Source organism: Pezoporus flaviventris, unplaced genomic scaffold (assembly GCF_033815535.1).
Source record: "Pezoporus flaviventris isolate CSIRO_AGI_PZ_B2104156 unplaced genomic scaffold, CSIRO_AGI_Pfla_v1 ptg000079l, whole genome shotgun sequence".
NCBI lineage: Eukaryota > Metazoa > Chordata > Aves > Psittaciformes > Psittacidae > Pezoporus > Pezoporus flaviventris.
Window position 1 is genome coordinate 61,746 of NW_026892627.1, and position 27,561 is coordinate 89,306.

At 61.2% G+C, this 27,561-nt stretch overlaps 4 protein-coding genes across 8 annotated transcripts; 3 read left to right on the forward strand and 1 right to left on the reverse strand.

The window, feature by feature from the left end:
• The first annotated feature begins 359 nt into the window (after nt 1–359).
• LOC133280094 (oocyte zinc finger protein XlCOF26) lies at nt 360–2,877 on the forward strand. 2 transcript variants are annotated; one of them, XR_009747064.1, is made up of 3 exons: nt 360–546; nt 1,248–2,524; nt 2,781–2,877. XR_009747064.1 is itself a non-coding variant. In XM_061474482.1 (3 exons), the coding sequence occupies exons 2-3, from the start codon at nt 1,262–1,264 to the stop codon at nt 2,665–2,667; spliced, it is 798 nt and encodes a 265-aa protein (XP_061330466.1). In that variant the 5' UTR covers nt 360–546; nt 1,248–1,261; the 3' UTR covers nt 2,668–2,877. The 2 variants fall into 2 exon arrangements, 1 of the variants encoding a protein (XP_061330466.1); XM_061474482.1 differs by having other exon boundaries at nt 1,248–2,052; nt 2,661–2,877.
• Nucleotides 2,878–11,899: 9,022 nt separating this feature from the next.
• LOC133280010 (uncharacterized) lies at nt 11,900–15,868 on the forward strand. Its single transcript, XM_061474293.1, is given in 5 exon segments — nt 11,900–12,124; nt 12,674–12,800; nt 13,798–13,911; nt 14,056–14,259; nt 14,261–15,868. Coding segments are annotated over 5 exon segments (2,013 nt in total). The 3' UTR covers nt 15,604–15,868.
• Nucleotides 15,869–18,296: 2,428 nt separating this feature from the next.
• LOC133280091 (uncharacterized) lies at nt 18,297–20,127 on the forward strand. 3 transcript variants are annotated; one of them, XM_061474476.1, is made up of 5 exons: nt 18,297–18,689; nt 19,323–19,391; nt 19,490–19,584; nt 19,680–19,752; nt 19,860–20,127. In XM_061474476.1, the coding sequence occupies exons 1-5, from the start codon at nt 18,312–18,314 to the stop codon at nt 19,965–19,967; spliced, it is 723 nt and encodes a 240-aa protein (XP_061330460.1). In that variant the 5' UTR covers nt 18,297–18,311; the 3' UTR covers nt 19,968–20,127. The 3 variants fall into 3 exon arrangements, with proteins under 3 accessions (XP_061330460.1, XP_061330461.1, XP_061330458.1); XM_061474477.1 differs by having other exon boundaries at nt 19,683–19,752; XM_061474474.1 differs by having other exon boundaries at nt 19,490–19,549.
• A 3,063-nt stretch (nt 20,128–23,190) lies between these two features.
• Nucleotides 23,191–27,031, reverse strand: KRBA1 (KRAB-A domain containing 1). 2 transcript variants are annotated; one of them, XM_061474471.1, is made up of 5 exons: nt 26,852–27,031; nt 25,059–25,221; nt 24,798–24,935; nt 23,816–24,293; nt 23,191–23,598 (listed from the first exon to the last, which is right to left on the reverse strand). In XM_061474471.1, the coding sequence occupies exons 1-5, from the start codon at nt 26,867–26,869 to the stop codon at nt 23,259–23,261; spliced, it is 1,137 nt and encodes a 378-aa protein (XP_061330455.1). In that variant the 5' UTR covers nt 26,870–27,031; the 3' UTR covers nt 23,191–23,258. The 2 variants fall into 2 exon arrangements, with proteins under 2 accessions (XP_061330455.1, XP_061330456.1); XM_061474472.1 differs by having other exon boundaries at nt 23,511–24,293.
• Between the last annotated feature and the right edge of the window lie 530 nt (nt 27,032–27,561).

The window sequence follows — 27,561 nt, forward strand, 5'->3', positions numbered from 1 at the left end:
GAGCCGTGTGCTTGGCACCCCGTGGCCACCGTGTGCCACCGGCCCGGCTGGAGACACCCGGGTCCCACCCCGGGGTGGGATGGAGGAGGTGACAGGGGCACAGGGGCAGGACCTGGGGGCTTCTCTCCGCTGTCCTGCGGCACAGCCGCCCCCAGTGCTGACTGCTGTGCTGAGGACCCTCCGGCTCTCCCGGTCCCACCAGACTCGCTCGGGCGGCAGGGCTGGTTCCTCTGGTTTTGGGGTGATTTGGGACAATTCCTGGGCTCGGAGGATCGGGGTGGGGGGAGGGGAGGAACAACACATACACATTGCTACGGGGCAGGAGCAACGCGTGGTGTGGGGGTGTCCCCTCACAGAGTCGGAGTCGTGCCGGGCCCTCCCCGGAGGCGTACGATGCTGCTGGTCCTCGCTCCGCCGCCCCCCGCCCTCCCCGGGCGGAGCCGCCGCAAGGCCGGGGTGACGGGCGCGGGCGGGCGCCGGTGCGTCAGCTAGGCGGGAGGGGCCGGGCGGGGCCGGCGGGACGCGGCGCGGCAGCGGCTCGGGCAGGTCAGCGCCAGGGGGCCACGCTGCGGGCAAGGGGGGACCGGGGAGCCCCAGGGAGGGGAGGGAGAAGCGGGGCCAGGGACACCCTCTGCGTCCTGGAAGGGACCGGCCCCGCGGCGGCCCCGGCCCAGCCTCACTGGTGCAGGAACCATCACGGACACACGCGGGACCCGCCAGGTCAGGATGCGCCGGGGGAGACGAGGGCCGGGGCTGGGACCGGGACCGGGACCGCAACCAACTGCCGGGGCGGGCCCACCGCAGGGATGGGCGGCTCGGGCGGGTTCGGCGGCGCTCGGCTGGGCTGGGTTCGGCCGGGTTCGGCTGCACTCGGCTCAGCTCGGCCGGGTTCGGCTCTGCTCGGCCCGGCTCGGGCGAGTTCGGCTGATTTCGGCTCGGCCCGGCCCGGCCCGGCCGGCGCACTGCGGCGGCTCCTGGTCGGTTCGCGGCCCCTGTCTCCCCGGTGCCGGGTTTGAAGCGCCCGCCCCCTCCAGCCGGGTCCGGCCCCTCCAGTCAAAGCCCTCCGGCCCCCGGAGAGCTGCCTCAGCCTGCCGCAGGGCTCGGCCTACCCCGCGGTCCCGCTCCAGCCGAGGCCGGGCCCTGTCACCTTCTTCCTCAGGGCTCCTCACACCGGGCTGCCACAGCCCCGCACCGGGGCATTAGGGCCAGCGGCCGGAGCTGCAGCCCTCCCTGTCTGCACTCTCCAGGGCAGCGGGTGCCCATGACGGATCTGGCGTCGCCGGCGGGTGAGAAGCCCTTCGCCTTCCCGGGGGGCGAGGAGGGCCTGGGCGACGAGAAGGCGCTGGTGATCCACAGCCAAGCGGAGGAGGAGGTGGAGAAGGAGTTCAAGTGCATCCTCTGCGGGGAATGCTTCGGCCAGCAGCCCAGCCTCGCCCGGCACCAGAAGCACCACGCCGGGGAGCGCGCCTTCATCTGTGCCGAGTGCGGCAAAGCCTTCAGCCTCAAGCACAACCTCATCATCCACCAGCGCATCCACACTGGGGAGCGTCCCTACCAGTGCGGCGTGTGCCAGAAGAGCTTCAGCCTCAAGCAGAACCTGCTCACCCACCAGCGCATCCACAGCGGCGAGAAGCCCTTCTCCTGCCAGCGCTGCGGGAAGTGCTTCCGTGAGCAGCGCTTCCTCCTCAACCATCAGCGCACCCACGCTGAAGACCGGCCTGGCACCACTGCCGCCGAGGTCCAGCCCGGCAGCAGCCGCTCGCCGCAGCCATATGAGGCAGCCACCGGTGGCCCGTTTGCCTGTGCCCGCTGCGGGAAGGGCTTCAGCTGCAGGAGCAGCCTGGCCACGCACCAGCGCAGCCACGGTGCCGAGCGGCCCTTCGCCTGCCCCGACTGTGGCAAGGCCTTCAGCCAGAAGGGCTCCCTGAGGATCCACCGGCGCACCCACGCTGCCAGGACACCCTTCTCCTGCACCCAGTGCGGCCAGAGCTTTGCCCAGGAGGTTGACCTCACCGCGCACCAGTGTGCCCCTAGGGCTGAGGCCGCCCTCACGTGAGCCCCCTCCCTCCCGGCGTGTCCCCCTGCAGCCGATTCCCCTCCTGAGGCCTGTGGGAGCACTGGCACTCCGCTCACACTCCCTTCTGCAGCAGGGAATTCTGTCCCAGTGGGAGTTGGGGGGCACTAGACTCTCCCCAGGGTTTGGGGGCCTGTGACGGTCCTGTCAGCAGACACAGGAGCCGCTGGCACGCCTGCTTGGGGCTGCACATGCAGCCCTGCCTGGTGTGTCAGTGGGTCAGCAGCCGCAGGTTGGCCGTGGAACCACCCGGCCATGCTCCTTGCCCATTTCCCACCCCTTGTCCTTCTGCTGGGGTTTTCCTGCTGACAGGCACAAGGCTGGTGCTGTCAGCACCCGGAGCCTCAGCCCTCCTGTCCTTGAGCAGTCCACGTGGTTCACCAGAAGCCCTTCCTCCCTTCCCCATTGCCACAGCTTAACTTCCCCCAGCCATGGAGGAGGAGGAGGGAGGTTTCCACAGGGCATTCCCCAGGGTCCCCCTGCCCTACCCTGCCTGGCGTGGCTGGTGGTGACCCCGCTCACCACCCACAGCACAGGTGTGCCAGGTGCCGGCGCGGGGTAACCTCTGCTGTGCTTGCTCGCCCAGGGAATGACGGCGGCGAGTGCCAGCGCGGAGCCGGATCTCAGCAGCCGCCAGCTGCATCCCTGTGCCGTGCTATGCCGGGAAGGAGCTGCAGCACCGCGTTGCTGCGGGTGTGAAAAAGAGGAGGAGGAGGAGGAGGAAGAGGAGGCTCGTCCCGGCTGCGCCGAGAGCCTCCAGTGAGGCAGAAAGCACGCAAAATAAAAATGAAATCAAACACAAAGCCCGAGGGTGGAGGCTGCTTCCCCACTGGCAGCAGCGCAGCACGAAGGAGGGGCTGCACCGAGGCAGGGCCCCGGCCCCAGCAGCGCTGAGGCCCCGGTGTGGTGCTGGTGGTGAGGAGCTGAAGGATGACCTGGAAGCATCTGGGAGCACCAGGCCAGGAAGGTGCGGGGCTGGGGCACTGGGAGAACCGCGGGCATGCGGATGGTGGGAAGGCTCCTCTCTGGAGATGTGCTGACACCAAACAGCATCGGAGTTTGACTGGGAGCCTGGCTGGGAGATGGGAAAATTGCACTTCACTGCTGTGCTGGGCACAGGTGGCTGCAGGTGGGGATCGGTGCATGGCACAGCTCCGGCTCCCCGTGGTAGCAGTGTCCCAGTCCTGCTAGTGATGCCATCGCCGGCGGGATGCTCCATGTGGGTCACAACCAGCTGGAGCAGCAGAACTGCCTTTTCCAAACCCAAGGATGTTTCCCCCCAGGATGTGTCACCCTCCACAGGGACATCTCGGCGCCGGCCGGGCTCAGCCGCGGTGGCTGTGGGTTGCCGGCCGGCGCCGTGCTGCCCATGAGCTTCCCCTCGGCTCCAGCACCTCCACCATGAAGCAAAGCCCCGTGAGGTGCCTGCACAGGCCCCCCCTGCGCTGCCCCGTCCCCCCGCTGCTTCCTGTGCTGCTGCCAGTACTTTGATATGTATCATGACATGAATTAAAGCCTGGAACCCCCGTCTCCATCTCACTGGGAGCCCAATGGGTCCACGTGCCCCAGTCAGCCCGGCCCCAGGGTGGGCATGAGGAGGAAGCTCCTTGATGAGGGCACCGGTGTGCCCAGATCTGCACCACTGTGCATGGCACTGGTTCCACAGAGCTCCTTCCTTTCTGGCACAGGTTTGGGGGGGTTCTCTCTCTTGGGTGGAAATTTGCACCATGTGGGGCCCCAGCAGGGTTTGTTCCCCTGTGTCCCCAAGTCCCAATGTCCCCACGTCCCAGGTCCTGATGTCCCTGACACCCGTGATGTCCCAGTGTACTGTGTCCCAGTGGCTTCAGGTTCCTAATGCTCTGTGTCCTGATACTCCCAACACACAGTGTCCCCATGTCCCCATTGCCCCGGCCCTTCTGCTCCGTGTGCTGACACTGTGTGTTGCAGCTGTGCTCCAGGAAGTTGGTAGCCGGTACTGGGGCTGTTGGGTACCAGAATCAAGCAGGGATGGGGTCAGCATGTCTTGGCACCTTGGAGCAGCTGGACACAGCCTCATCCCAGCAACCGGTGGGGGGAGGGGAGGCACAGAGAAGTGGGATGTGAGCTGTGGATGGGAATGGGGAACGTCCCCAGCAGCAGAAGTCACAAACACCTGAGACCCAGGGAGGTTTCAGGGAAAACACCAGTGTCACAGGACAAACACCTCCCCTGGCAGTGGGTGGCGTGGGTAAGGTTTCCTTTCCCCCGCTTCAATTCCAGTAACAGGGTGAAGCTCAGCCTCTTCCCCATTCTGGTGCTGTTCGGTGCTTTTGGTGCAGCTGGCCGAGGCAACCCCATCCTGACAGGCTCCTGTCACAGGTGGCTGGAAGTCCCTGGAGGCAGGGAAAGCCCAGGACATGTGAGAGCTGGTTATCCCGGCGCACCAGTGCTGCTGGAGGGGAACTGGGTCCCCTGAGGAGATACCAGCCTGGCAGAGCTGCACTGGAGTACCACAGCCCCAAGGGGCTGCAGAGCTCCCACAGCAGCACTGCTCATACCAGGGATGTTCCAGACCCCCTTCCCATGGGGAAGTTGGGCCAGGCAGACCCATGGGAGCACTATCATGGGCTGCTGGTTCCAGCCATCCTGCTTTGTGTGGACCCAAATGGCTCCCAAAGCAAAGGTGGGGGCCTGGGAGCAGCAGCTCACCCATGCAGGCTCCAGGGCATGGTGCAGAGCATCCCTCAGGGCAGCATCCCAGAGCAGCCCCACTGGGATAAGGCTCAGATGACAGCGCGGCTGTGGTGGATTCAGCCTGGGAGCTGCTGCAGCCTGTGCTGGGCCACGGTTGTGGCTGTAGCTGCAGCATGACACAGGCACCAACAGCAGCATGCACAGGTAACGGGAGTGATCCAGGGCTCCAGAACATAGAATCCCAGACTGGTTTGGGTTGGAAGGGACCTTAAAGCTCATCCAGTTCCAACCCCCTGCCACAGGCAGGGACACCTTCCACTAGACCAGGTTGCTCCAAGCCCTGTCCAACCTGGCCTTGAACACTGCCAGGGATGGGGCAGCCACAGCTTCTCTGGGCAACCTGTGCCAGGGCCTCACCACCCTCACAGGGAAGAACTTCTTCCTCAGATCTCATCTCAATCTCCCTTCTGTCAGTTTAAAGCCATTCCCCCTTGTCCTGTCCCTTCCTGCCCTTGTCAAAAGCCCCTCTCCAGCTTTCTTGTTGGCCCTTTTAGGCACTGGAAGCTGCTCTAAGGTGTCCCCAGAACCTTCTCTTCTCCAGGCTGAACAAGCCCAGCTCTCTCAGCCTGTCCCCATAACAGAGGTGCTTCAGTCCTCAGAGCATCTTTGTGGCCTCCTCTGGACTCGCTCCAACAGCTCCACATCCCTCGTGTGCTGGAGCCCCAGAGCTAGATGCAGGACTGTGGGGGGGGGGGGTCTCACCAGAGTGGAGCAGAGTAGAAGGGGAGAATCCCCTCCCTCAGCCTGCTGGTCACACTGCTGGTGATGCAGCCCAGGACATGGTTGGTTTCTGGGCTGCAAGCGCACACTGTTGAGTCATGGGGAGCTTCTCATGGAGCAACACCCCCAGGTCCTTCTCCTCAGGGCTGCTCTCCTCAATCCAGTCTCCCCCAGCCTGTATTTGAGTTTGGGATTGCCCCGACCCATGTTCAGGACCTTGCACATGGCCTTGTTGAACCTCATGAGGTTGGCACTGTCCCACCTCTGCAGCCTGTCCAGGTTCCTCTGGATCCCATCCCTTCCCTCCAGTTTGTTGACTGCACCACACAGCTCAGTGCCGTCAGCAAACTTGCTGAGGGTGCTCAGTCCCAGGGTCCATGTCAGTGACACAGCTGTTGAACAGTGCCAGCCCCATGGCACAGGGTATGTGGCAACCACCAGCTCCCTGTCTGCTTGTGCAGGAAGGCACCGGAGCTGGGGAGGGTCTCCTGGGGGACACTCCAGGGACATGGTGCAGGCAGCACTGTGGCACCAACAGGAGTCATGTACGTCTGCTTGTGTCCGTTGCAGCCATGGATGTCCAGCATGGAGGGGGCTGGGGATGAGCCTCCTCCTGGTTGGGAAGAGTGGGGCAGGGAAAGGCACCACTGAGACCAACCTCATCAGGGAACACCTGTTCAAGTCCAAGCTTGCAATCAAGCCAGTGATAATGGGCTGGTGGCAGAGACATCATGGTCATTGACATGGCCAGTATTTCTGACCTGTGGCTGCCCCATCCCTGGCAGTGTTCAAGACCAGGTTGGATGGGGCTTGGAGCAACCTGGTCTAGTGGAAGGTGTCCCTGCCCCTGGCTGGGGGTTGGAACTGGATGGGCTTTAAGGTCCCTTCCAACCCAACCAGTCTGGGATCCTGTGCAGATTAATTTCTCATGTTACTGGTGTGCACATCCCCTCTCGGCCTGGCAGTGGGCAGCATTTAGTCTCCATCAGGTGAGGAGAGGATCTCCTGCAGCCTCGTCTTCTCAATCTTGAATAGCCCCAACTCTCCCAGCTTTTCCCCATGTAGGAATGAGGCCTGAGGCCATGAGATATGTGATGAAGAGATTAACAGCAACAACCTGACAGGGGTGATCGGGTGAAGGCTGGGCGGCCCTTCATGCTGCCTTAGCCAGGTGGAAGGTGCTAAGGATATTTCATGGCTCTCTTCCAGCCTTGTGCAAGACCCACAGCCCTTGAGCAGCCTTATCTACTCTCTTATCCCTCATCTACAGATAATAAATACACCAAAGGGAGAAAATGGCTGCCACCCACACCACCTATGAGGGCAGCAAAGGTAAATTGAGTCTCACCTCCATGTCTCTCAAAGTATAAATCAGGCATTTGAGCTCTCCCATGGCAGAGGATGAGAACATGATCCCACTCTGCAGGCAGCTCCATGGGTTGCTCCTCTCTCCTCCCCAAAGCACTGATGCCTCTTGGGTACAGCTTGAGCCTCTGACTATGTCGGATGACACCTGGGTGGAACCGAGCTTCATGAAACACCAGCTGGTTTGTTTTTCCATAGGAGCTCAATTACTCATTGCCCAGCTCTGGATTTGAGTGCTAATGCAGGAAGTGGATTTATCAACAGCAATTCCCAACCCGTGTTTTTGTCCCTTCAACAGACCCGTTATCCCTGAATCCGTAACCATGGAAGTTCCTGTTAAACATGACTGGATGTAGAGTGTTGGATTGGTTATAACCAAGAATGAAGCTGAGCTGCCCCCAGCCCCTGTCACCTCTGAGGATGGGCTGGAACACAACAGGGGCAACTTGCTGGCAAATTTCTACACTCTTAATGTGACACCCCATCTGTCAGACACTTAGATTTCCTGATTGGATTTGCTGGACCCACTCTAGTGTTTCCATGCCTGCTGGGCACACGGAGCACTCTGCTCCAGGGCCATGTGCTGCCCTCCAGCCCAGGGGGTCCTCATGTACTTACAACATATTTCCAAGACAAACTGTAAACTAAACCACCCCAAACCCAGCACACCTGACCTGGTACGATCCCACTGTGGTGCCAAGTGCAGCCCAGGCACCATGATTAATCGCAGCTGCCAGCACTCCTCGAGAAGCGACCCAATGCTTATCCTGTGTGATGAGACAAGAGGGATGGTTTGGAAGGAACCAAGATGGGAAAAGCCCTCCTCTGCCAGGCCACCAGGTTCAGGCCAGAGCAGGACCTGCCCTGGGCATGGTGTCAGGACCAGTCACCCTTCCCCTGCTGCTGGTGTCCATGAGGAAGCTGCCGCTGGTCTCAGGGGCAGGGGACTTTTGTGTCACCCTGATGAAAGTTCCCAGTGGCTCAGCAGGAAACCAGCCCAGGGGCTGATGCCTCTGACAGAGGTCCCGCAGACTGGGTACCCCATGGAGGTACATAGCTCCAGGCGCCACAAGTGCCGAAGCTCAGGGCAGGCAAAGAGAAAGACCTCAACCTTGGCTTCTGCACAAAGGGCAGCTCCATTTAGACTGGAACTACTCTACCCTCTCCTCCCCTGCCCTCCCCTACGCTGTCCTACGCTACCCGACCCTACTCTATCCTACCCTACTCTATCCTACCCTACCCTACCCTAATCTACCCTACCCTAGTCTATCCTACCCTGCTCTACCCTACCCTATCCTACTCTACCCTACCTGGATCTATCCTACTCTACCCTGCCCTACTCTACCCTGCCCTACTCTATCCTACTGTGCTCTATCCTACACTACCCTGCCCTACCCTACTGTACCCCAGCCTACCCTACTCTATCCAGACCTACCCTACCCTGCCCTACCATACCCTACCCTACTGTACCCTAGCCTACCCAACCCTACCCTACTCTACCCTGACCTACCCTACCATACCCTGCCCTACTGTACTCTACCCTACCCCAATCTACTGTACACTACTCTACTCTACCTACCCTACCATACTCTACCCTACCCTGCTGTACCCTACACTACCCTGCCCTACCCTACCCTACCCTATCCTACTTACCCTACCTTGCTCTACCTTACACTACCCTGCCCTACACTACTCTAGGCTACCCTACTCTGCCCTACTCTACCCTACACTTCCCTACCCTACCCTACTCTACCCTACTCCAGTCTACCCTACCCAACCCTACTCTCCCCTACCCTACCCGGTCTTAACCTACGCTGCCCTACCATACTCTACCCTACCATACTCCACCCTAGCCTACTCTACCCTACCCTACCCTATCCTACTCTACCCTGACCTACCCTACCCTACTCTACTGCACTCTACACTACCCTACCCTACTCTACCCCACCCTACCCTACTCTACTGCACTCTACACTACCCTACCCTACTCTACCCCACCCTACCCTGCCCTACCGAACCGTACCCTGCCTTAACCTACCTTGCCTTACCCTACCCTACCCTGCCCTACCCTACATTTCCTTACCCTACACTACTCTACCCTACCTACCCTGCCCTACCCTGCCTTAACCTACCTTGCCGTACCCTACCCTACCCTGCTCTACCTACCCTGCCCTACCCTACACTTACTTACCCTACACTACCCTACTCTAACCTACTCTGCCCTACCCTACTCTACCCAACCCTGCCCTACCCTACCCTGTCCTACTCTACCCTACTCCACTCTATCCTACCCTGCTCTACCCTACACTACCCTGCCCTACTCTACCCTACCCTATCCTATTCTACCCTACCCAGATCTACCCTACCCCACCCTGTCCTACCCTACCCTACTCTAACCTACCCTACTCTATCCTACCCTGGTCTACCCTACACTACCCTGCCCTACCCTACCCTATCCTACTCTACCCTACCCGGATCTATCCTAGCCTACCCTGCCCTACTCTACCCTACCCCACCCTATCCTACTCTACCCTACCCGGATCTATCCTAGCCTACCCTGCCCTACTCTACCCTACCCCACCCTGTCCTACCCTACCCTACTCTAACCTACCCTACACTACCCTGCACTACCCTACTGTACCCTACTCTACCCTACCCTACCCTGCCCTACCCTACTGTATCCTAGCCTACCCTACCCTACTCTAACCTACCCTATCCTATCCTGCCCTACCCTACTCTATCCTACTCTGCTCTACCCTACACTACCCTGCCCTACCCTACTGTACCCTACCCTACCCTACTGTACCCTACCCTACTGTACCCTACCCTACTATACCCTGCCCTACCCTACCCTGCCCTACCATACCCTGCCCTACAATACTCTACCCTACTCTACCCTATCCTACCCTACACTACTCTACCCTGACCTACCATACCCTGGCCTACCATAGTCTACCTACCCAACCCTACTCTACCCTACCCCAGTCTAGCCTACCCAACCCTACTCTACCCTACCCTACCCTGAGTTAACCTACGCTGCTCTACCATACTCTACCCTACCCTATCCTACTCTACCTTGACCTACCCTACCTTACCCTACTGTACTCTACACTACCCTACCCTACCCTGCCCTACCCTACTGTACTCTACACTACCCTACCCTACCCTGCCCTACCCAACCCTACTCTACCCCACCCTGCCCTACCCAACCCTACTCTACCCCACCCTACCCTACCCTGCCTTAACCTACCTTGCCGTACCCTACCCTACCCTGCCCTACCCCACCCTATACTTCCTTACCCTACACTACTCTACCCTACCCTTCCCTACTCTACCCTACACTTCCTTACCCTACCCTACTCTACCCTGCCCTACCCTACACTAACCTGCCCTACCCTATTCTACCCTACCCTACCCTGCCCTACTCTACCCTACCTTACCCTACTGTACTCTACACTACCCTACCCTGCCCTACCCAACCCTACTCTACCCTACCTTACCCTACTGTACTCTACACTACCCTACCCCACCCTACCCAACCCTACTCGACCCTACCCTACCCTACCCTGCCTTAACCTATCTTGCTGTACCCTACCCTACCCTGCCCTACCCTGCCTTAACCTACCCAGCCCTACCCTACTCTACCCTACCCTACCCTGCCTTAACCTACCCAGCCCTACCCTACTCTACCCTACCCTGCCTACCCTACTCTACCCTGCTCTACCCACCCTGCCTACCCTACTCTACCCTACCCTAATCTACCCTATCCTACTCTACCCTATACTACCCTACCCTGCTCTAACCTACCCTACCCTAACCTACTCTACCCTAACCTGCCCTACCCTACTCTACCCTACCCTAATCTACCCTACCCTACTCTACCCTACCCTACCCTACTCTACCCTAACCTGCCCTACCCTACTCTACCCTACCCTAATCTACCCTACCCTACACTACCCTACCCTACTCTACTCTACCCTACCCTAATCTACCCTACCCTACTCTACCGTACACTACCCTACCCTACCCTAACCTACCCTAACCTGCCCTACCCTACTCTACCCTACCCTAATCTACCCTACCCTACACTACTCTACCCTACCCTAATCTACCCTACCCTACTCTACCCTACACTACCCTACCCTACTCTACCCTAACCTGCCCTACCCTACTCTTCACTGGAGTTAAAATTAAGCAGGGAACTGCCTTTTCCTTTCTTCAATCCACATATTTGTAGGGCACAGACAACCATGAGACAATAACGTTCCGTAAGGACCTGGCTTGTGATAGCAGTACAAGCAAACATGAAAACAAAGGGTTGTTAAACTGCTGCTGTGGAAATGCAGCTGGAATGTCCATCTCTGTTGACTTTCAGTTCTTATTTGGAGAGAAATCTTGTCCAACATGGTATTCCTGATCCATGAGAATCACAAAAAGCAGGTGTAACCATCTCTTCTTTTTTTCCTGTGGAATTGCAGAAGCAGGGTTTAAAACACTTCACCAAAGAACCTGTGCTCTTTGTCCTGGGCTTTGAGTTCAGTTCCTTCTGCAGGGTGTGGGTTTCCTTCTCTGGACATATGGCTGGGGTTAAACCAGCGCTACTATGTGTTGGAGAGGATGTGCGTGGGGAGGGAAATCTCTGCACTGCACATCCCCTGAGCTGAGCCCACAGCCCTGAACCAGCCATCACTGAGGGGCTGGTGCTGCCCCACAACAGCAGAAACCGCCCCATCACCATGGAAACAGGCAGGTATGGTAAAATCATTCACAGAGTGGCTTGGGTTGGAAGGAACCTTAAAGCCCACCCCGCTCCAACCCCCTGCCATGGAGCAACCTTCCACAGACCAGGTTGCTCCAAGCCCCGTCCAACCTGGCCTTGAACACTGCCAGGGATGGGGCAGCCACAGCTTCTCTGGGCAACCTGTGCCAGGGCCTCACCACCCTCACGAGAGCTCCTCCGCACCCCCCAGCCCACACCAATCACTGCTGCTGCTGACAACCGACTCAATGGCGGAGGTCGCCCCGCACCACCACCACACACCCCCCCCCCCACCGTCGGACCAATGGCGGCGCCCCTTCCTATCATGTGACCGCGACGGGGGTCGACGAGCAGTTCTCAAAATGGCGGCGGCGGCGCTGACATCCTCTCGCGATCATCCCCCTCCCCACAGCGGCGGATCACGTGCTCGCAGGCTACTTCCGGGAGTGGGAGTGGCTCCGGGCCGGAAACACGTGAGGGCGTGACTGCAGGAGAAGATGTCATGCGGCCTACTTCCGGCTCGCAGCCTGCGGGTGTGGGGGGCTCTGGGGCCTAGCGGGGACCGGAGCCCCCCCTGCAGGGCCCTCACATCCCCCGCTATGGCAGGGTGGACACAGGTAGGAGCCAGGCCTAGGGGCAGGGGGAGCCCACACTGCCTCCCTCGATGCCCTGTGCCACACTCCCCTCTCTAGGGTGGTTCTTGCTGTCCCCCCTGCTGGCAGCCACTGTGATGGCGCTTCCAACCGTGGGGGTTCTCCATGGGGATGAGCTATGAGGCCACCCTGAACACATCCCTGGGGCTCTGGGCAGTGTCTTGAAGTTGGTCCCCAATGACGCATAGCCCCGCATGGCACACAAGCAGCCCTGGGTGTGTGCGCTCTGTTGGCATTCCCAATAGTGGGAGGCTTCCTAGGGGTGAGAATGGCACCTGGAAGAGAAAACCTATCCGAAACCCTCCCCCCGCCCTGTGGGAATGGGCCCCAGCACGTGAGGGACGAGGGTGCCAAGAGTGTGTGTGACAGGAACCACTGACCTTCGAGGACATCGCTGTCTACCTGAGCCGCACGGAGTGGGACACCATCACGGCAGGGCAGAGGGAGCTCTACCGCAGCGTCATGATGGACAACTACGGGCTCCTGACATCCCTGGGTAACTCCACTTGGAACATCTGGGGTTGGGGGGTCCTGCATGCTAGACCGCATCAGGACCATGCTGCTTCCAGCAACTTGAGGCACTGATGGGCGCGTGTGGAACTACATCTAGGATAACTATTCTGAGCACTGGAGCGCTGGGGGGGTTATTGCTGGAAAATGTGGATGTAGATCTGTTGGGGTGAGTCCAGAGGGGGCCATGAAGATGCTCCGAGGGCTGGAGCACCTCTGCTATGGGGACAGGCTGAGAGCGCTGGGCTTGTTCAACCTGGAGAAGAGAAGGTTCTGGGGACACCTTAAGAGCAGCTTCCAGTGCCTAAAGGGGCCAACAAGAAACGTGGAGAGGGGCTTTTGACAAGGGCAGGAAGGGATAGGACAAGGGGAATGGCTTTAAACTGACAGAGGGGAGATTGAGATGAGATCTGAGGAAGAAGTTCTTCTTTGTGAGGGTGGTGAGGCCCTGGTACAGGTTGTCCAGAGAAGCTGTGGCTGCCACATCTCTTGCAGCGTTCAGCACCAGGTTGGATAGGGCTTGGAGCAACCTGGTCTAGTGGAAGGTATTCCAGGGGCTTGGAACTAGACAAGCTTTAAGGTCCCTTCCAACTCCAACCAGTCTGGGAGTCTGTGAAATGTGCAGGGTTTGGGGCCCTTTGAGCTACCAGCCCTGGGGTTGGGTGGTTCTTGCCCAGTGACTCTGTCCCCTCCCATGGGCGCTCAGGATGCAGCAGGGCAGGGGTAGCACCCACCAGGCATGGTACAGGGGAGCCAACACCTCATTGCACAGCAAGGTCCTTTTGGATAACGTGCCTGCTGTCACTCACTGGCAGCAGCTCTGACATCCCTCTTGCTGTTTCTCCCCCTTTTCATGGTGTTTCTGCTTGGGCTCTTCCTGTCACAGTGAAGCACAGTGTCCCAGGGAACATCTTTATTTTCTCATGGTAACATTTTATTCTGACAGTCTGTGTTGGAACAACACACTCTGTTCCACCCCACAGGTTACACAGGCCCCAAACCTGATATTTTATACCGGATGGAGCGTGGGGAAGAGCCATGGGTCTGCTCGCTGCAGAGCCCGTCGAGGTGGAAAGGCCCTGACTGCCCCTCTCCAGGTGAGCAGGAACAACCCAGGTCCTGTAGGACCACTCCTGGGTGCTGGCAGTGGACAGGGCTTCCTCCTTTGCCTGACAGCTGCTGCGTGAAGGGGCACTTTCCCTGCCAGGAAAGTGACATCCATCCGTCTGCTTTCTCTGCAGGATGTGCTGGGGCCATGAGGTTGCTGAAGGCACCTCCATGGGGCTGGTGGCCTGGGGCTGGTGCGCCAGAGGAGAGGGCACAGTCACCCTGCCAAGGTGAGTCCTGGTCCCTCTTTTTCCTTGCTACTGGGCTGTGGAGCAGGAAGCTGGCAGCAGGATCTGGCTGTGCCTGGTCAGTGCCACTGGTGCTTCTCCAGACCCATGGCCAGACTGGCCATGCAGAGTCTGGAGAAGCAGAGCCCTGGTGGCCCCAAACTGGGGAGGATGGAGGTTTCTTACCTCCCCATCCCCTCAGCATGGCCCCTTTCTCTAGAGCCCCAGCCAGCCAGAAGTGAAACTCCCACCAGCACATGCTCAGAAGGAGGGCAGAGCCTGCAGTGCCATCTCCAGCCTGGAACACTCCTGAACAAGCTAAGATGTCTCATGGGTCACAGCAAGGCGCAGGTGGAGGTGCCCAGTAGAGGACTGGCACCAGCGCAAAGCGAAAACCATGCACAGACTGTTGTCTGGCCCAAGAAGGAAGAAGCAGCAGAAAATAAACACGGGGTGACAGCAAACATAGCACAGGGCAGAGAACTCGCACTTAATTCCTGGATGGAACAGCAGAACCATAAGTCAAATCCTCAGGAGCACCTTTACAGTGACCCAAAGGAGCAGTGTCAGAGGAGCACCTATGAAAGCTTCTGCCCCTCAGGAGAAGCTCCATTCCTCCTGAGACCCAGGGAACTGTGTGCCAAGGATGTGAAGGAGGCTATTTGGAAGGACCACTGCTACTGTAGGGAGAGCATGATGCAGATCTGGCACTGTGGCACCGGGCCCTGTCCTCCCACAGACCACAGCTACTGCCAGCTGCAAGCGTCAAGCAGCACCGTGCTCAAGGACCACGCGTACTGCTGCCCGCAGAGGACTTGTTTCAGGGCCAGGGTTGGTAACATGGCTCGTCTGGGTGGCAAAGCTCGGTCCGTGCTGCACAGGCTGGCCACACAGAGAGCCCAGATCAGGCAGATCATCAGGAAAGCCAAGCGGATTATGTGGCGCTGCAATTCCCACATCAGCAGGAGTCTGAGGGTTCCTCGGTGTGCCTCCAGCACCGGCAGTCCTGTGCCTGCTGTCCCTGATAGCAAGGTGGAGTCAGTCCCCATGGAGGGAAGGTGTGAAGCACTTGTTTCTCCTGCAGAGCGTGAGGCCACTCTGCCCCTGTCTGAGAGCAGAGTCAGCTCCCAAGAAGCAATTTGCACCCCTGTGGCATCCCCTGCACCGCTGCCTGTGCCCCCACCCTCCGAGGCGGCTGTGGTGGGGAGTAGCAAAGTGCTGCACCCTGGGGTGTCTGCATGTAGCAAGGAGCAGCCCATCTGCAGCTCTCATGTTAACCAGAGCACCAAAGGACAGGAACCTCCTCACTCAGATCAGATACCACTGCACACTGCCTATAAAACATTGATGTGGACGGTGGACCATGTATTTGGATCCGTGTGCCACAAGCTCGAGCTCAACAGCTATGGCTGGCATGCAGATACCCAGCCCTTCATTATCCGCATGGACAGCTGACAGCACCCTGCAGCCAAACTGCCCCACAAGTGGTGTGGGAAAGGAAATGCCGTGAGACACATGCAGAGGAGGGATCAGTGGGAGAAGAACTGTGCAGTGCCTGTGGCAGAAACAGGGATTGTTCAGAGGAAAAGGCCCAGGGAAGGATGAGTGGGACAGAGAGAATGGAGACGGGCAGTGTGGGTGGGCCAGCTGCAGGGGCAGGAGGTTTTCTGACCACGGGGATCTTTGCTGTCTTCTCATTAAAGTATCTGAAGTTACTGTCCACTGGTCTGTCTATCCGTGTGCAGGAACAATTCCCCGTTGTGTTCATGGCGCTGAGCTTGGCTGCTCTGCTCTGCTCTGCCCGGCTCTCTTGAGCTTCCCGTGTTTAACTGAAGTGAATGAGTGCTGGCACTGCCAAGCCACAGGCACACTTTCACTTTAACAGGCTCCATTGACTGTGATCCCAAACTTGTCATCACAGAATGGTACAGGTTGGAAAAGACCGGCACTGCAAAGTCCACCACTAAACCATGTTCCTCAGTGCCATGTCTACATGTTTTCAGTCCCTCCAGGGATGGTGCCTCCACCATGTCCCTTGGCAGCCTGTTCCTCAGTGCCATGTCTACATGTTTTCAGTCCCTCCAGGGATGGTGCCTCCACCATGTCCCTTGACAGCCCCTTTGGTGAAGAAATCTTTCCTAAACGTCCCTTGGTGCAGCTTGAGGCCGTTTCATCTTGTCCTACAACTTGTTACTTGGGAGAAGAGACCAACTCCCACCTCACTATAACCTCCTGTCACGCAGGGAGCAATCAAGTCCCCCCTGAGCCCCCTTTTCCTCAGGCCAAAGCACCCATCTCCTGCAGCCGCTCCTCACGTTGCCGGGACGCGGTGGTTTTGCTGCCCTGTCCATCGAGAGCAGGAGCTCAGAGCAAACACGTGCCCTGCGGCACCACACGGGAGGAGGTTACCTCTCACCCTGATGCTGTGCCGGCCGTGGGGGGGAGCCCCCATTGGGCTCCTCACCGGAGCCGCCCAATGGCAGAGCTCCGCGTGGGTCACATGCGGCGCTGAGCCAATCACAGCAGTCCTCTCGGGTAGGCCCAGGCCTGGGGCCCACGGCCGGGAGCGGCGGGCAGCAGCCACAAGATGGTGCCGCCGGTGGGAACAGCCAATGGAGGAGCCGGTGGCTGTCACGTGGGAGGCGGGGTGGCGCGGGGGGTTCTGGGACATCGTAAGAACGTCCGGGTCAGGAGATCGGCACGTGTTGCAAGGAGGAGGAAAGGCGGGCTCCTTGCCGGAAGGGCGTCAGCGGATGTTTACATGTGCGGGCGCGCCCCTGTGCCGCGGTTGCCGTGGTAACGAGGGACGCGGCTGTCGGAAGCCCCGGGCGCCTCTCGAGGCCGGGGTTCGAGTCGTCCCGTGCCCCTCCCCTCCTCCACCCTGCCCCACCGGGGCCGAGCAGAGACCGGGCCGGGCGGGCAGCAGTGCCCGCTGCGGAGCAGCCAGCGCCCGCCTTACCCGGTGCCTCTCAACCGGAGCCCCAAGCGCGGGTCAGCCCCAAACACGTTCCCGCCGCTGCCCCGCCCCGCTGCTTGCTGCCCGTGCTGCGGCTCCCTCACAGAACCCTTTGGGTGCGGGCCGGGCAACCTCGGGGGTCCCGGCGGTGCACCGGGGCGGTGCTGTTACAGGGGGAGCGGCGACCCCCCCCCGCCCCGAGGAGGTTCGTGCAGGGAAACTGCGGGTCTGGGGTGCGTGGAGCTGCCGCCAGAGCTGAAAACGTGGCTGGGGCTCGATGGGGCCTGGCGGGGGCCTGGATGTCCCCTCCCGGGCACCCGTGTTCCAGGGCTGGGGGGGTCTTCTCCTCCACCTGAGTTAGGAATGTAAGGAGTGAATGAGTTTCGGTACAGGGGAGCCACCCATGGGGAAATGGGAAGAAACGGGTAGAAGCATCAGCGTAAATCCTGTGGTTCTCTGCACATGCAACAAACAGGCACGCACCGGGGTGTCGACCTGAGCTGTTCACGCTTCACCTGCCTGGTCTGTGGTCTTTATTCACTTGTGATTCCCTCTTTTTCCCATCCTGCTTCCTCTCACGTGCAATGGAACCTCTTTCAGACAACATCTCCACTTGTAACTGTATCTCAAGCTGCAGGAGCCTCCCAGAGTTAAAAACTAACACTGACCCTTTATTTCCTGTGTACATTGTGGAGTTTCGAGCCCTCGTGGCGCCTGTTGCTCCTGCTTTTGGACTTTTTAGCATGAAGTCTTATAGGTTTTTATGTTTTTAGCCAGGTGTTGCATGAAAAGCATGGAAATTTGTCAGGAGATTCCCCCCCCCCTTGTGTTCCAGCCAGTCCTTGGACATGAGAGGGGCTGGGGGCAGCTCTGCTTCCTTCCTGGTTATAACCAATCCAACACTTATGTTCAGCCACGTTCAACTTCCATGGTTACGGATTCAGGGATAACGGGTCTGTTGAAGGGACAGAAACATGGGTTGGGAATTGCTGTTGATAAATCCACTTCCTGCATTAGCACTCAAATCCAGAACTGGGCAATGAGTAATTGAGCTCCTATGGAAAAACAAACCAACTGGTGTTTCATGAAGCTCGGTTCCACCCAGGTGTCATCCGACATAGTCAGAGGCTCAAGCTGTACCCAAGAGGCATCAGTGCTTTGGGGAGGAGAGAGGAGCAACCCATGGAGCTGCCTGCAGAGCGGGGTCATGGTCAGAGTGGGGAGAGATGTTTTCTGCATCCTAATTTTCATGGTAGTGGATCTGCCCCATCTTTGCCCCGCAGTGACAGCACTGCCCACGTCTTCCCCTCCCCAGCGGGTTCCTTCCCTTCCCCTCCCCAGTGTCCTGCAGGGGCAGCTCACTCCCATCACCCGCAGTGGGCAGCCAGGGGCCGGCCCAGGCGCTGCACTGACATCAGGGGCCAAGGTCCAGCTTGGAGACTGCACGGCAGGAGCGGGACAGCTGGAGCCGGGCCCCCGCAGCACCATGAGGCTGGGGCTGCTCTGTGGTCTCACTGCCGCCGCAGCCCTCATGGTGGTGGGCAGAGCTGACCATGGAGACACAAAGGTCACACAGCGGAGAGAGGTTGGTTGTGTACGAAGGGGGAGGTTAAAGCCAGGGAATAATGGGGGAAACTGCAGGGAGAGGAATGCTGTGCACAGCACCCCAGAGGACACCGGCTGCTCCGGCACCAGCGCCCTGTGCCAAAACCCCATATGGGGCAGCCCAAATGCCAGGCCAGCAGCTTTGCCAGACTCCCTGTGCAGCTCCAGGTGCTGGTGGGGCTGAGGATGGGCTTGGCACGCTGAGGGTTGATGCCACAGGGCTCCTCATGCAGCCCCAGGGCTTGCGCAACCAGCAAACGTTTGGTATGGGGAGGTAGTGGGGGGGGAACAGGGCCTTCATTGCACCAAGGGAGAGCAGGGAAAGGGTTTGGAATAGGGCTGGGACTGGGAGCACATCACCTCCAAACACCCAAAGCGTGGTCAGGGGATGGGTGTCTGATGGGAGGGACCAGGAGGAACTGGGGAGGGCCTGGGCACCACGGTCCTTCCCCATTCCAGCTCTAGCCGCCATTCCCGCTTGTGCTCCCTGCCTGCACCTCCCTGCCTGTGCTCCCATTGCCCAGCACAGGCTCAGGCTGTTTATGGAAAGGCCAAAGTGACCCCGAGCAGCATCAGGCTCCAGCAGAGCTGGTAAACAGCCCTTCCCTCACAGGGGATGAGCGGCGTTGGCCGGCGCCGGCCCCACAGACCCTGCTCCGGGTGCTTCTCCGTCCTGAGCGAGGTGAGCCGGGCTGTGGTTGTGCCACGCCACACCATGGGGCTGCGGGACGTGGCTGTGATTTGTCACTGTCACCCCAATGGTGCCTGTCTCTCCCATAGGAGTCGCGGTCAATGTCATGGCGTGCCAGCGAGGATGATGAGGGTCAGCCGCGCAGGCGGGTGCGTATGGAGCCAGTGGAGGAGGATGGTGAAAGGTCCGGAGGTGCCACAGGCAGCCCCCAGCCATGTCCCCCCCCCACCCTATCAGTCTGGCCCCAGAGCTGGTGTGACACTGTGCTTGCTCCCACAGGAGAGGGACAGGAGGGAGGACAAGGAACCGCCACAGCCTGAGACACCTCAGCACCGTCCTGCTGCCGCGACAGGTAACACCAGAGCTGCGTCAGGGCCCCCGACAGGACCCGTTGGTGAGCCTGTGGATGGGGACACAGGGGTCACGGGTACCCCTGGCAGCCCCCACTGTGTCTTGCAGGAGGTACTGAGTGCCCAGACGGCCTGGCAAATAGCAAAGATGGTGCCTTGGCACAGCCCCACGCCAGGAGAGAACCGAGGGCCCAACCAACCCCAGGCCATGCCCTGAGGCAGTCTGGGGGCGCACCCCCACCATCCACAGGGTATAAGTGAGCCTGTGCCTGGGGAAGACCAGCCCCACTGACCACCCTGTGCACCCCCAAAGTGCTTCTGGGGTCAGCCCCCAGGCCCTGCATTGCCAAGACGCTGAATAAAGCCAGCGAGCCAGAGCATGAGGGTGCATCTGTCCCTGTGTCCTGTCTGTGTACGTCTGGAACATGACCTTAGCTTGGCTGAACCCGCATGGTGAAGGCAGCAGCTGTGTCCTCCAGCCAGGGCAGACACCCTGGGCACCAGGCTGGGCTCCAGCGGGCTGGGATTGAGGGTCCTGGGCAGGGACTGCAACTGCTGACTCCTCCTCTGCTCTGGTGAGACCTCCCCTGCAGTTCTGCATCCAGATCTGGGGCAAAAACATAAGAAGGCACATGGAGCTGCTGGAGCAAGTCCAGAGTAGGCCACAAAGATGCTCCAAGGGCTGGAGCACCTCTGCTCTGGAGACAGGCTGAGAGAGCTGGGCTTGTTCAGACTGGAGAAGAGAAGGCTCCAGGGACACCTTAGAGCAGCTTCCAGTGCCTAAAGGGGCCAACAAGATAGCTGGAGAGGGGCTTTTGACAAGGACAAGTAGGGACAGGACAAGGGGGAATGGCTTTAAACTGACAGAGGGGAGATTGAGATGAGATGCGAGGAAGAAGTTCTTCCCTGTGAGGGTGGTGAGGCCCTGGCACAGGTTGCCCAGAGAAGCTGTGGGTGCCCCATCCCTGGCAATGTTCAAGGCCAGGTTGGGCAGGGCTTGGAGCAGCCTGGTCTGGTGGAAGGTGTCCCTGCCCATGGCAGTGGGTTGGAACTGGATGGGCTTCAAGGTCCCTTCCCACCCAAATGGTGCCATGATTCTGTGATTAATGGCAACCACAGGACGGTTGGCTCTGACTGGTCCATGCCCAGGAGCTGTTGCTGGAGCCGTGGGGTGTAGCACAGTGGTGACAGTGACAGGGACACACGCACACACGCCACCGTCAGCCCCAGGGGACACACACAAAGGTCACCACGTCACTGAGCAGAGAGGGCTTGGCGCTGATGTGCCAGGCGGTGACGCAGCCCTTCGGTGGGCTCGGCGTTGGCACAGGGGCAGAAGCAGCTCTGCAGCTCTTGCAGCCCCTCTCCTGCCTGGGCACCCAGGTCAAGAAACTGCCTGGCACGGGAGGTGGGACACGTTGCGGTCCCTCAGCTCCAATGAGCGCCATGTGCCAGGGGGAGCACAGCATGGGCAGAGACACTGGAATCAGGGGGGCCGAGCTGCAGGACCCCCATGGTCGCAGGCAGCAGCGTGCCCCTGCCTGTCCCCTGCACCCCAGGGGATGAGACGTGCAACACTTCCCAGTCCTCCCCAGCACCCTCCAGGGCCGCTGGACACAGGAGCTGCAGAGGAGCCGGCGGCTCATTGTTCAATCACTGTTTAATTCAGGGAGCGGGGGGGACGACGACACGGACGGACCACAGACACCCACGGGGGTAGCAGAATGGCAGGGCCAAGCCCCACAGCAGTGAGTACCAGGTGCAGGAGGAGCCTGCCTGGAATCCAAGTGTCTGGGAGTGGGGCTACCCCTCTGGTGTGGCCCAGATACCCCATCCTGACTCAGGGCTGGGTCTGCCATGAGCAGCCCCTGGGCTGCAGGACAGTGCCACAGGGGCTCAGCACCGCTGCAGCGGGGGAGGATCTGGCACCCCCCAGAACTCACTCACAGCCCCACAGGGCCTTGGCCATGGCCGGCAGGCGCCCTCCAGGCAAACCGGCCGGCAGCAGGGCAGGCCCGGCATGGTGGGGACCGGCAATGGAAACAATGGCGAGATGGGCACTGGCCCAGCTGCAGGGCTGGGGCCACCCATGGGCTGCCCGCATTAGCATCATCGTGTCGGCGAAGCGGAGCAGGCCGTGGAGCTGCGGCTGTGCCAGGGCTGGCAGCAGCTCGGTCTGCAGGGAGCTGATGGCGATGGCACCCCCTGCTCCATGAGGGAGCCGGGAGCTGGTCTCCAGTGCCCAGCACCAGCTCTGCAGGCCCCGGGCGGCACGGTGGAGGTGCCGGTGGCCGCGGGTGAGAGCAGGCAGCTCCCGCGCCTGGCCCCGTTCCAGCCGCGCCAGGCGGCTCCGCACACCGCAGAGCTCCCGGCGCACTGAGCCCAGCTCCCGGTGCAGCTGCTCCAGCTCCTCCACCACCATGGGCGCGTGGACACTGCCAACCGCAGCCTCACCGAGGGGCTGCCGTGGGGCTGGGGGGCTCCCTCTGGGGTCACTCTTCTTGGGCGAGCTCACCCTGGTGCAGGCGCTGGGACATGTGCTGGAGCTGTGTCACCCATGCCACCCCCAGCATGGCCTCAGCCCCCCGTTACCTTTGGCCAAGGGTCTCTTGGTCACTGTCCCCATGGTGGCAGGTGGCCGTGTGCCGCTGGCGTGGTTGGGGTCCCTGCGCATGGTGGTGCTGGATGCACGCAATGCTTGGGTCTCAGTGGGGCTCTGGGGGGACACTGCTGGTGCTGTCACCTCTGGGAGGTGGCACAGCCCCCAAAACCTGCCCATCCTGTCAGGCTGCCTGTTCCCAGCGCTGGCACAAGGCCCCATGTGTGTCCCAGCCCCAGGGGATAAGGGGCCACCAGGTCAGGGCAATGCTGAGACCTGGCCATTGCCTTGCTCTGCACCACGGGGCACACAGTAGAGGGGACATGGGGCCATGGCGTCATCCCTGCATGGCACCACAGCCCTGAACCACCATCACCATGTACCCAGCACGGCTGTTCCGTCCCCCCCGGTGTTCCAGCCCCTTCTCCCACCGGGGCCCTGGCCCCTCAAACCAGCAAGCACCACTGAGACCCTGCCACTGCCCCCTGCCACTGACCTGCTGCGGTGGGGCTGTGGCCCCTGGTGCCTGTCCCCACAGCCCCTCTGGTGCCACTGGAAGCCGCTGGCCAGGCTCGGATGGGGTCGGGGATGCCGATGCCCCACAGGCACTCCTGAAGCTGTCACAGGGGGCTCTGCCCCACACTCCCAGCTGGTGAGCCCCCTGCGGCATCACCCCAAGGTGAGAAGGGTGGAGGGGCCCTCAAGCATCCCCCTCCCAGCACAAGGGGATCCCCAGGGAACAGACACCAAGGGGATGCAGGGGTGCTCCTTGGGGACCTGACCCCCCGTGTGCTCTCCCAAAGCTCAGACCCCACATGGGTGTCCCTCTCCTGGGAGGACCCCACCAGGGATCAGCCCCCCAGAGCCCAGACTCACAGGGAAGCCCCTGCTCCCCAGGGGCAGCATTCCTCACCCAGGACACTGGGACTCAGCACTCCCCTCCCCATCCTTACATGCCCCACAGGGACTGAATCCTGCCCCACGTCCCACTGTGGGACCCCAGCCCCAGCACTGCCTCCTCCAGGGCTGCCCAGGACCCACTGGGACTCCTTGAGACCCTCTAGGACCTAACTGAGACCTCCCAGGACACCTGAGATGCCCCAAGATTCCCTCCAGACCCCTTTGAGAGGGTCCCCCCTTGACCCACAGGGCCGCCCCCCCCAAGCCCTCACCAGCCATCAGCACGGGGCTGCGGCAGAGCCCCCTGTTCCAGCCCATGTCGCAGGGAGCTGCCTCCCCAGAAGTGGTGCTGGTAGAGGAGATGCTGGACGCGGTGACGGGGCACCCGGCACCATCCCCAGCCTGCGGACAGCAGCGGGCAGCAGCTGCCGGTGCCAGGGCTCATGAGGGGCCTGCGGGACACGCTCAGGGCAGGACCTATGGGACTGGCTGACCATGGCTGAGCCCTCCCTGCAGCCCAAGGCATGCCATCACTCCCGGGCGCAGAGCACATCCCTGCCGCTCACCCATGAGGGACACCCAGTGGTACCTGAACCCCCGAGCACGGGGTCCAGGCAGCTCCATCCCACTGCCACTGCAGATGCTGGAAACCAGCACCGAGCCCTGTCACGCCATGCTGTGCCACGCTGTGCCATGCCAGGCCATACCGCAAAGTGCCGTGCCATGCTATGCCACATACCATGCTGTGCACATTGTACCGTGCCATGCTGTGCTGTGGTGTGCGCTCAGTGCCATGCCATGCTGCATGGTACAACACCATGCCATGCCAAAGCATGGGCACAATGCCATGTCGTGCCACACCTCTGAGTGAGCGCCTCTCACACAGAGGCTGGTGGCCGCCGGGCTCTTCCTGATGCCTCTCAGTGGGGCCATAGAGGCTGCTTGCTGGGGGAACAGAGGGGCCAGACCCTCTCCCCAGCAGCTCCTCCAGGCACCTCTCCAGGCTGCGGAGCGGGCAGCTCTCAGATGGCATCTCCATTGTAACTGTGAAAGCAAATTCCAGCCCCTGGCATCCCCAGCAGTGGGAGGACAGCCCTGGACACACCACACTGGGGCTTGTAGGATGCCCAGACCCTCAGTACCAGACGTCTGCAGCCCCTCATCCCCATGCTGGCGTCCTTGGTTCCACCACACGGCCCAGCTGTGGTGATCGGGCCTGGTGAGGGGCTACTCCAAGGGAGACGCCTGCTCTGCAGCAATGCCAGTGCCAGCATCAGGAGAAAGCCCTGCTCAGGGCTGGATGCTCCTGGGAATCCAATGCCAGGACCTTCCGCCCAGGGCACAGCCAGGGGTGCAGCTTAGCACTTGGCTCCCTGGAACCCCAGTGGTGGAGCCAGCGCTGGTGGGGTCTGTGAGGTAGCTTCACCTCCAGCACCCTCACACCTTCACCCTCACACCCTGCCAGGCACCAGGGCAGAGCCCCTGTGTCCCTGGTACCCACTGGGGCAGGACTAGCCTGTCACCCACCTGCACAGCCCCAGTGCTCACCATTGACGCCCATCCGCTCAGTGGCCCCGCTGGTGGTGGCACCCGGCTCCACATCAGCCCTGGGGCCACCGAAGAGAAACTCGGGGATCTCCTTCAGCAGCCGCACCAGGGCAGCGAGGGCCGGGCTGCTGGGGGGCCCTGGGGACAGGGCAGGGGGGGGTCAAGCAAGGCAGCCCCCACACTGAGCTCTCCTTGGCCAGATGAGTGGGACCCGCACACTGTCCCTGCTCTGGCTGGGACCAGCGCTGGGCAGGGCCCTACCGAGGGATGCCAGCAGCTGGGATGTCCCCTCTGTCACCTCCCGGTGCAGCTCCCGCTGCCATTCCTCCAGCAGCTCCCACTCCTCTGCTGAGAGCCGCACTGCCACGTCCTCGAATGTCACCGGTGCCTGCGCGGATGCGACTGGGGGGTCCCAGCCCTCTTCCTGCCAGGGGGGCAGAGCAGGGAATAAACCACAGAGCCACACCGAGCAGCAGCAGGACCCCAAATGTGTCTGGGTGTGCAGGGATGGTGAGTGCGAGCAGCCACACTGCGCTCCGGGGCTGGCATATGCCTGGGAAAGGGCTCTTGCACCCATCCCACTTGGGCACGGAGGCAAGGGCTTCCCAGCACGCTCCTGGCACGTTCCCAGCACACTTCCCATCATGCTGGCTGACAGGTCCCTGCGCGCTTTCCACTTGTCAGGGAGCCCATGGGATAACCTGCCCTGACACCCTGGTATTTGCAGCAGGGATCACTTTGTCCAACCTTTCCCTCCCTGCACCGGCTGGGCAGGGGCCCAACACATGCAATGGTTGTTGCCAGCTCCGTGTCACTGTACCTGTCCCGCTGGAACCAGATGTGTGAGGATTTGCCAAGACAAGGATCCCCTGGAGCTCCATGGATGTGTGGGGAGCAGCCTTGGCACTGACCAGCCCCTGAATCCCACCCGGCATCACCAAGCCCACAGATTAGCCCCATTTGCCCACAACAGCAGCCAGACCAGCAGTACCCCATGACCCTTGGCCCTACTTCTGCTGTGCCTGCAACCACCTTGGTGGGACAGTGACCTCCAGGATGGGATGGGACAGGACACGGCAGGGCAGGACAGGGCAGGACAGGCAGCACCCCAGCCCTGTGCTGCCAGCTGGATCCTCTCCAAAAACTGTTCCAGTGGTGTTCCCACATCCCGCTGCTCCTCATCCCAGTGCTCCTCCCCATCCCACTGCTCCCCATCCCACTGCTCCCCACCCTGTTGCTCCCTGCATAGTGCTGCTACCCATCCCGCTGCTCCCCATTCCTGTGCTCTCCACCATCCTGCTGCTCCTCATCCTGTTACTACCCCCATCCCACTACTCCCACATCCTGCTGCTGCCCATTCAGCTCCTCCCCATCCCACTGTTCCCCATCCTGTTGCTCCCCTCATTGCGCTGCTCCCCATCCAGCTCCTCCCCATTCCACTGCTCCCCATCCCTCTGCTCTTCACTATCCTCCTGCTCCCCATCCCCCTGCTCCTCATCCTGTTGCTCCCCATCCCCCTGCTCCTCATCCTGTTGCTCCCCATCCCTACTGCTCCCACATCCTGCTGCTCCCCACCCAGCTCCTCCTCATCCCTCTGCTCTTCACTGTCCCCTTGCTTCCCATCCCCCTGCTCCTCATCCTGTTGCTCCCCCTCCCACTGCTCCCCATCTTGCTGCTCCACACCATCTTGTTGCTCCCCACCATCCTGCTGCTCCCCACCATCCCACTGCTCCCCAGCTGGAGCTCTCCCCATCCTCTTGCTCCCCATCCTGGTGCTCCCCTTATACCGGTGTTACCCTTATACCAGTGCTCTTCCCATCCCAGTGATCTCCCAGTCCTGATCTCCCAATTTTCCAGTGATCTCCCCGTCTCCCAGTGCTCCCCTCCCTAGTGCTCCCTATGTAGGATCCTCTGCCAATCCCAGTGTTCCCCCATCCTGCTGTTCTCCCCATGTCAGTGCCCTCCCCTTCCCGGTGCTGTCCTCTCCCTGGTGCTCTCCCCATCCCTATTCTCCCCATCCCGATGCTCCCCGCACGGTGCTCTCCCGGTCCTACCTGCCGAGGCGCGGCCATGGCTCGGGGGGCTGCTCCGGTGCCCGCTCCCGGACGGCAACCAGCGGCGGAGCAGCCCCGCTTCCCACTCCCCGCTCCCGGCTTTCCCCTCCCGGCTCCTCCCCCGGCCCGGCTCGGAGCGGGACCGCGGTGCAGAAGCCCCGGGCAGGTGCCTCCGCTCCCTCCCTCCCCCTCCAACCCCCCCCCCAGGTGGGGCAGCGCCGGTGCCGGTGCCGGGGCTCATCCTGTCCCCGGAGCAGGGGGTGCGGTGGCACCGAGGGACCGGCTTGGCACGGGACGTCCGGAGGGAGGTGTGGGGCTGGGCTCGGTGACACTGGGACAGCTAATGGGGTCCGGGGCTCGGTGGCACCGGCGGGTGCGGGGCAGACCGTGGCGTGTGGGATGGGTGGCACCGGGGGACCGGGAGAGTCTATAGGGTCCTGGGGCCGGTGATACCGGGCGTGCCGGGGGAGCCTGTGGAGTGCGGGGCGTCGGTGGCACCGGCGGTCCATGGCACCGGGACAGTCAATGAGGTGCGGGGTTCGGTGGCACCGAGAGTTTCGGGGTTCAGGGGCACCGGGGGATTGGCACAGCCTGTGGGGTCGACGGTGCTGGGGGTCCTGAACATCCTATAGGGTGCGTGAGGTCTGTTGCACCGGGTCCCGGTGGCACGGGGAGTGCCGGGGAGCCCGTGGAGCGCAGGGGACCGGTGG

Bases quoted from the DNA above. Each gene is read 5' to 3' on its own strand.
- LOC133280094 (XM_061474482.1), top strand. From the start codon at position 1,262: ATGACGGATCTGGCGTCGCCGGCGGGTGAGAAGCCCTTCGCCTTCCCG.
- LOC133280091 (XM_061474474.1), top strand. From the start codon at position 18,312: ATGGTCAGAGTGGGGAGAGATGTTTTCTGCATCCTAATTTTCATGGTA. The intron at 19,550-19,679 runs GTGCGTATGGAG...TTGCTCCCACAG, and splicing joins AGGGTCAGCCGCGCAGGCGG to GAGAGGGACAGGAGGGAGGA. The intron at 19,753-19,859 runs GTAACACCAGAG...TGTGTCTTGCAG, and splicing joins CCGTCCTGCTGCCGCGACAG to GAGGTACTGAGTGCCCAGAC.
- KRBA1 (XM_061474471.1), bottom strand. The intron at 24,936-25,058 runs GTAGGGCCCTGC...CCCTGTCCCCAG, and splicing joins CCAGCTGCTGGCATCCCTCG to GGCCCCCCAGCAGCCCGGCC. The intron at 23,599-23,815 runs GTGAGCGGCAGG...CTCCTCTACCAG, and splicing joins CCACTGGGTGTCCCTCATGG to CACCACTTCTGGGGAGGCAG.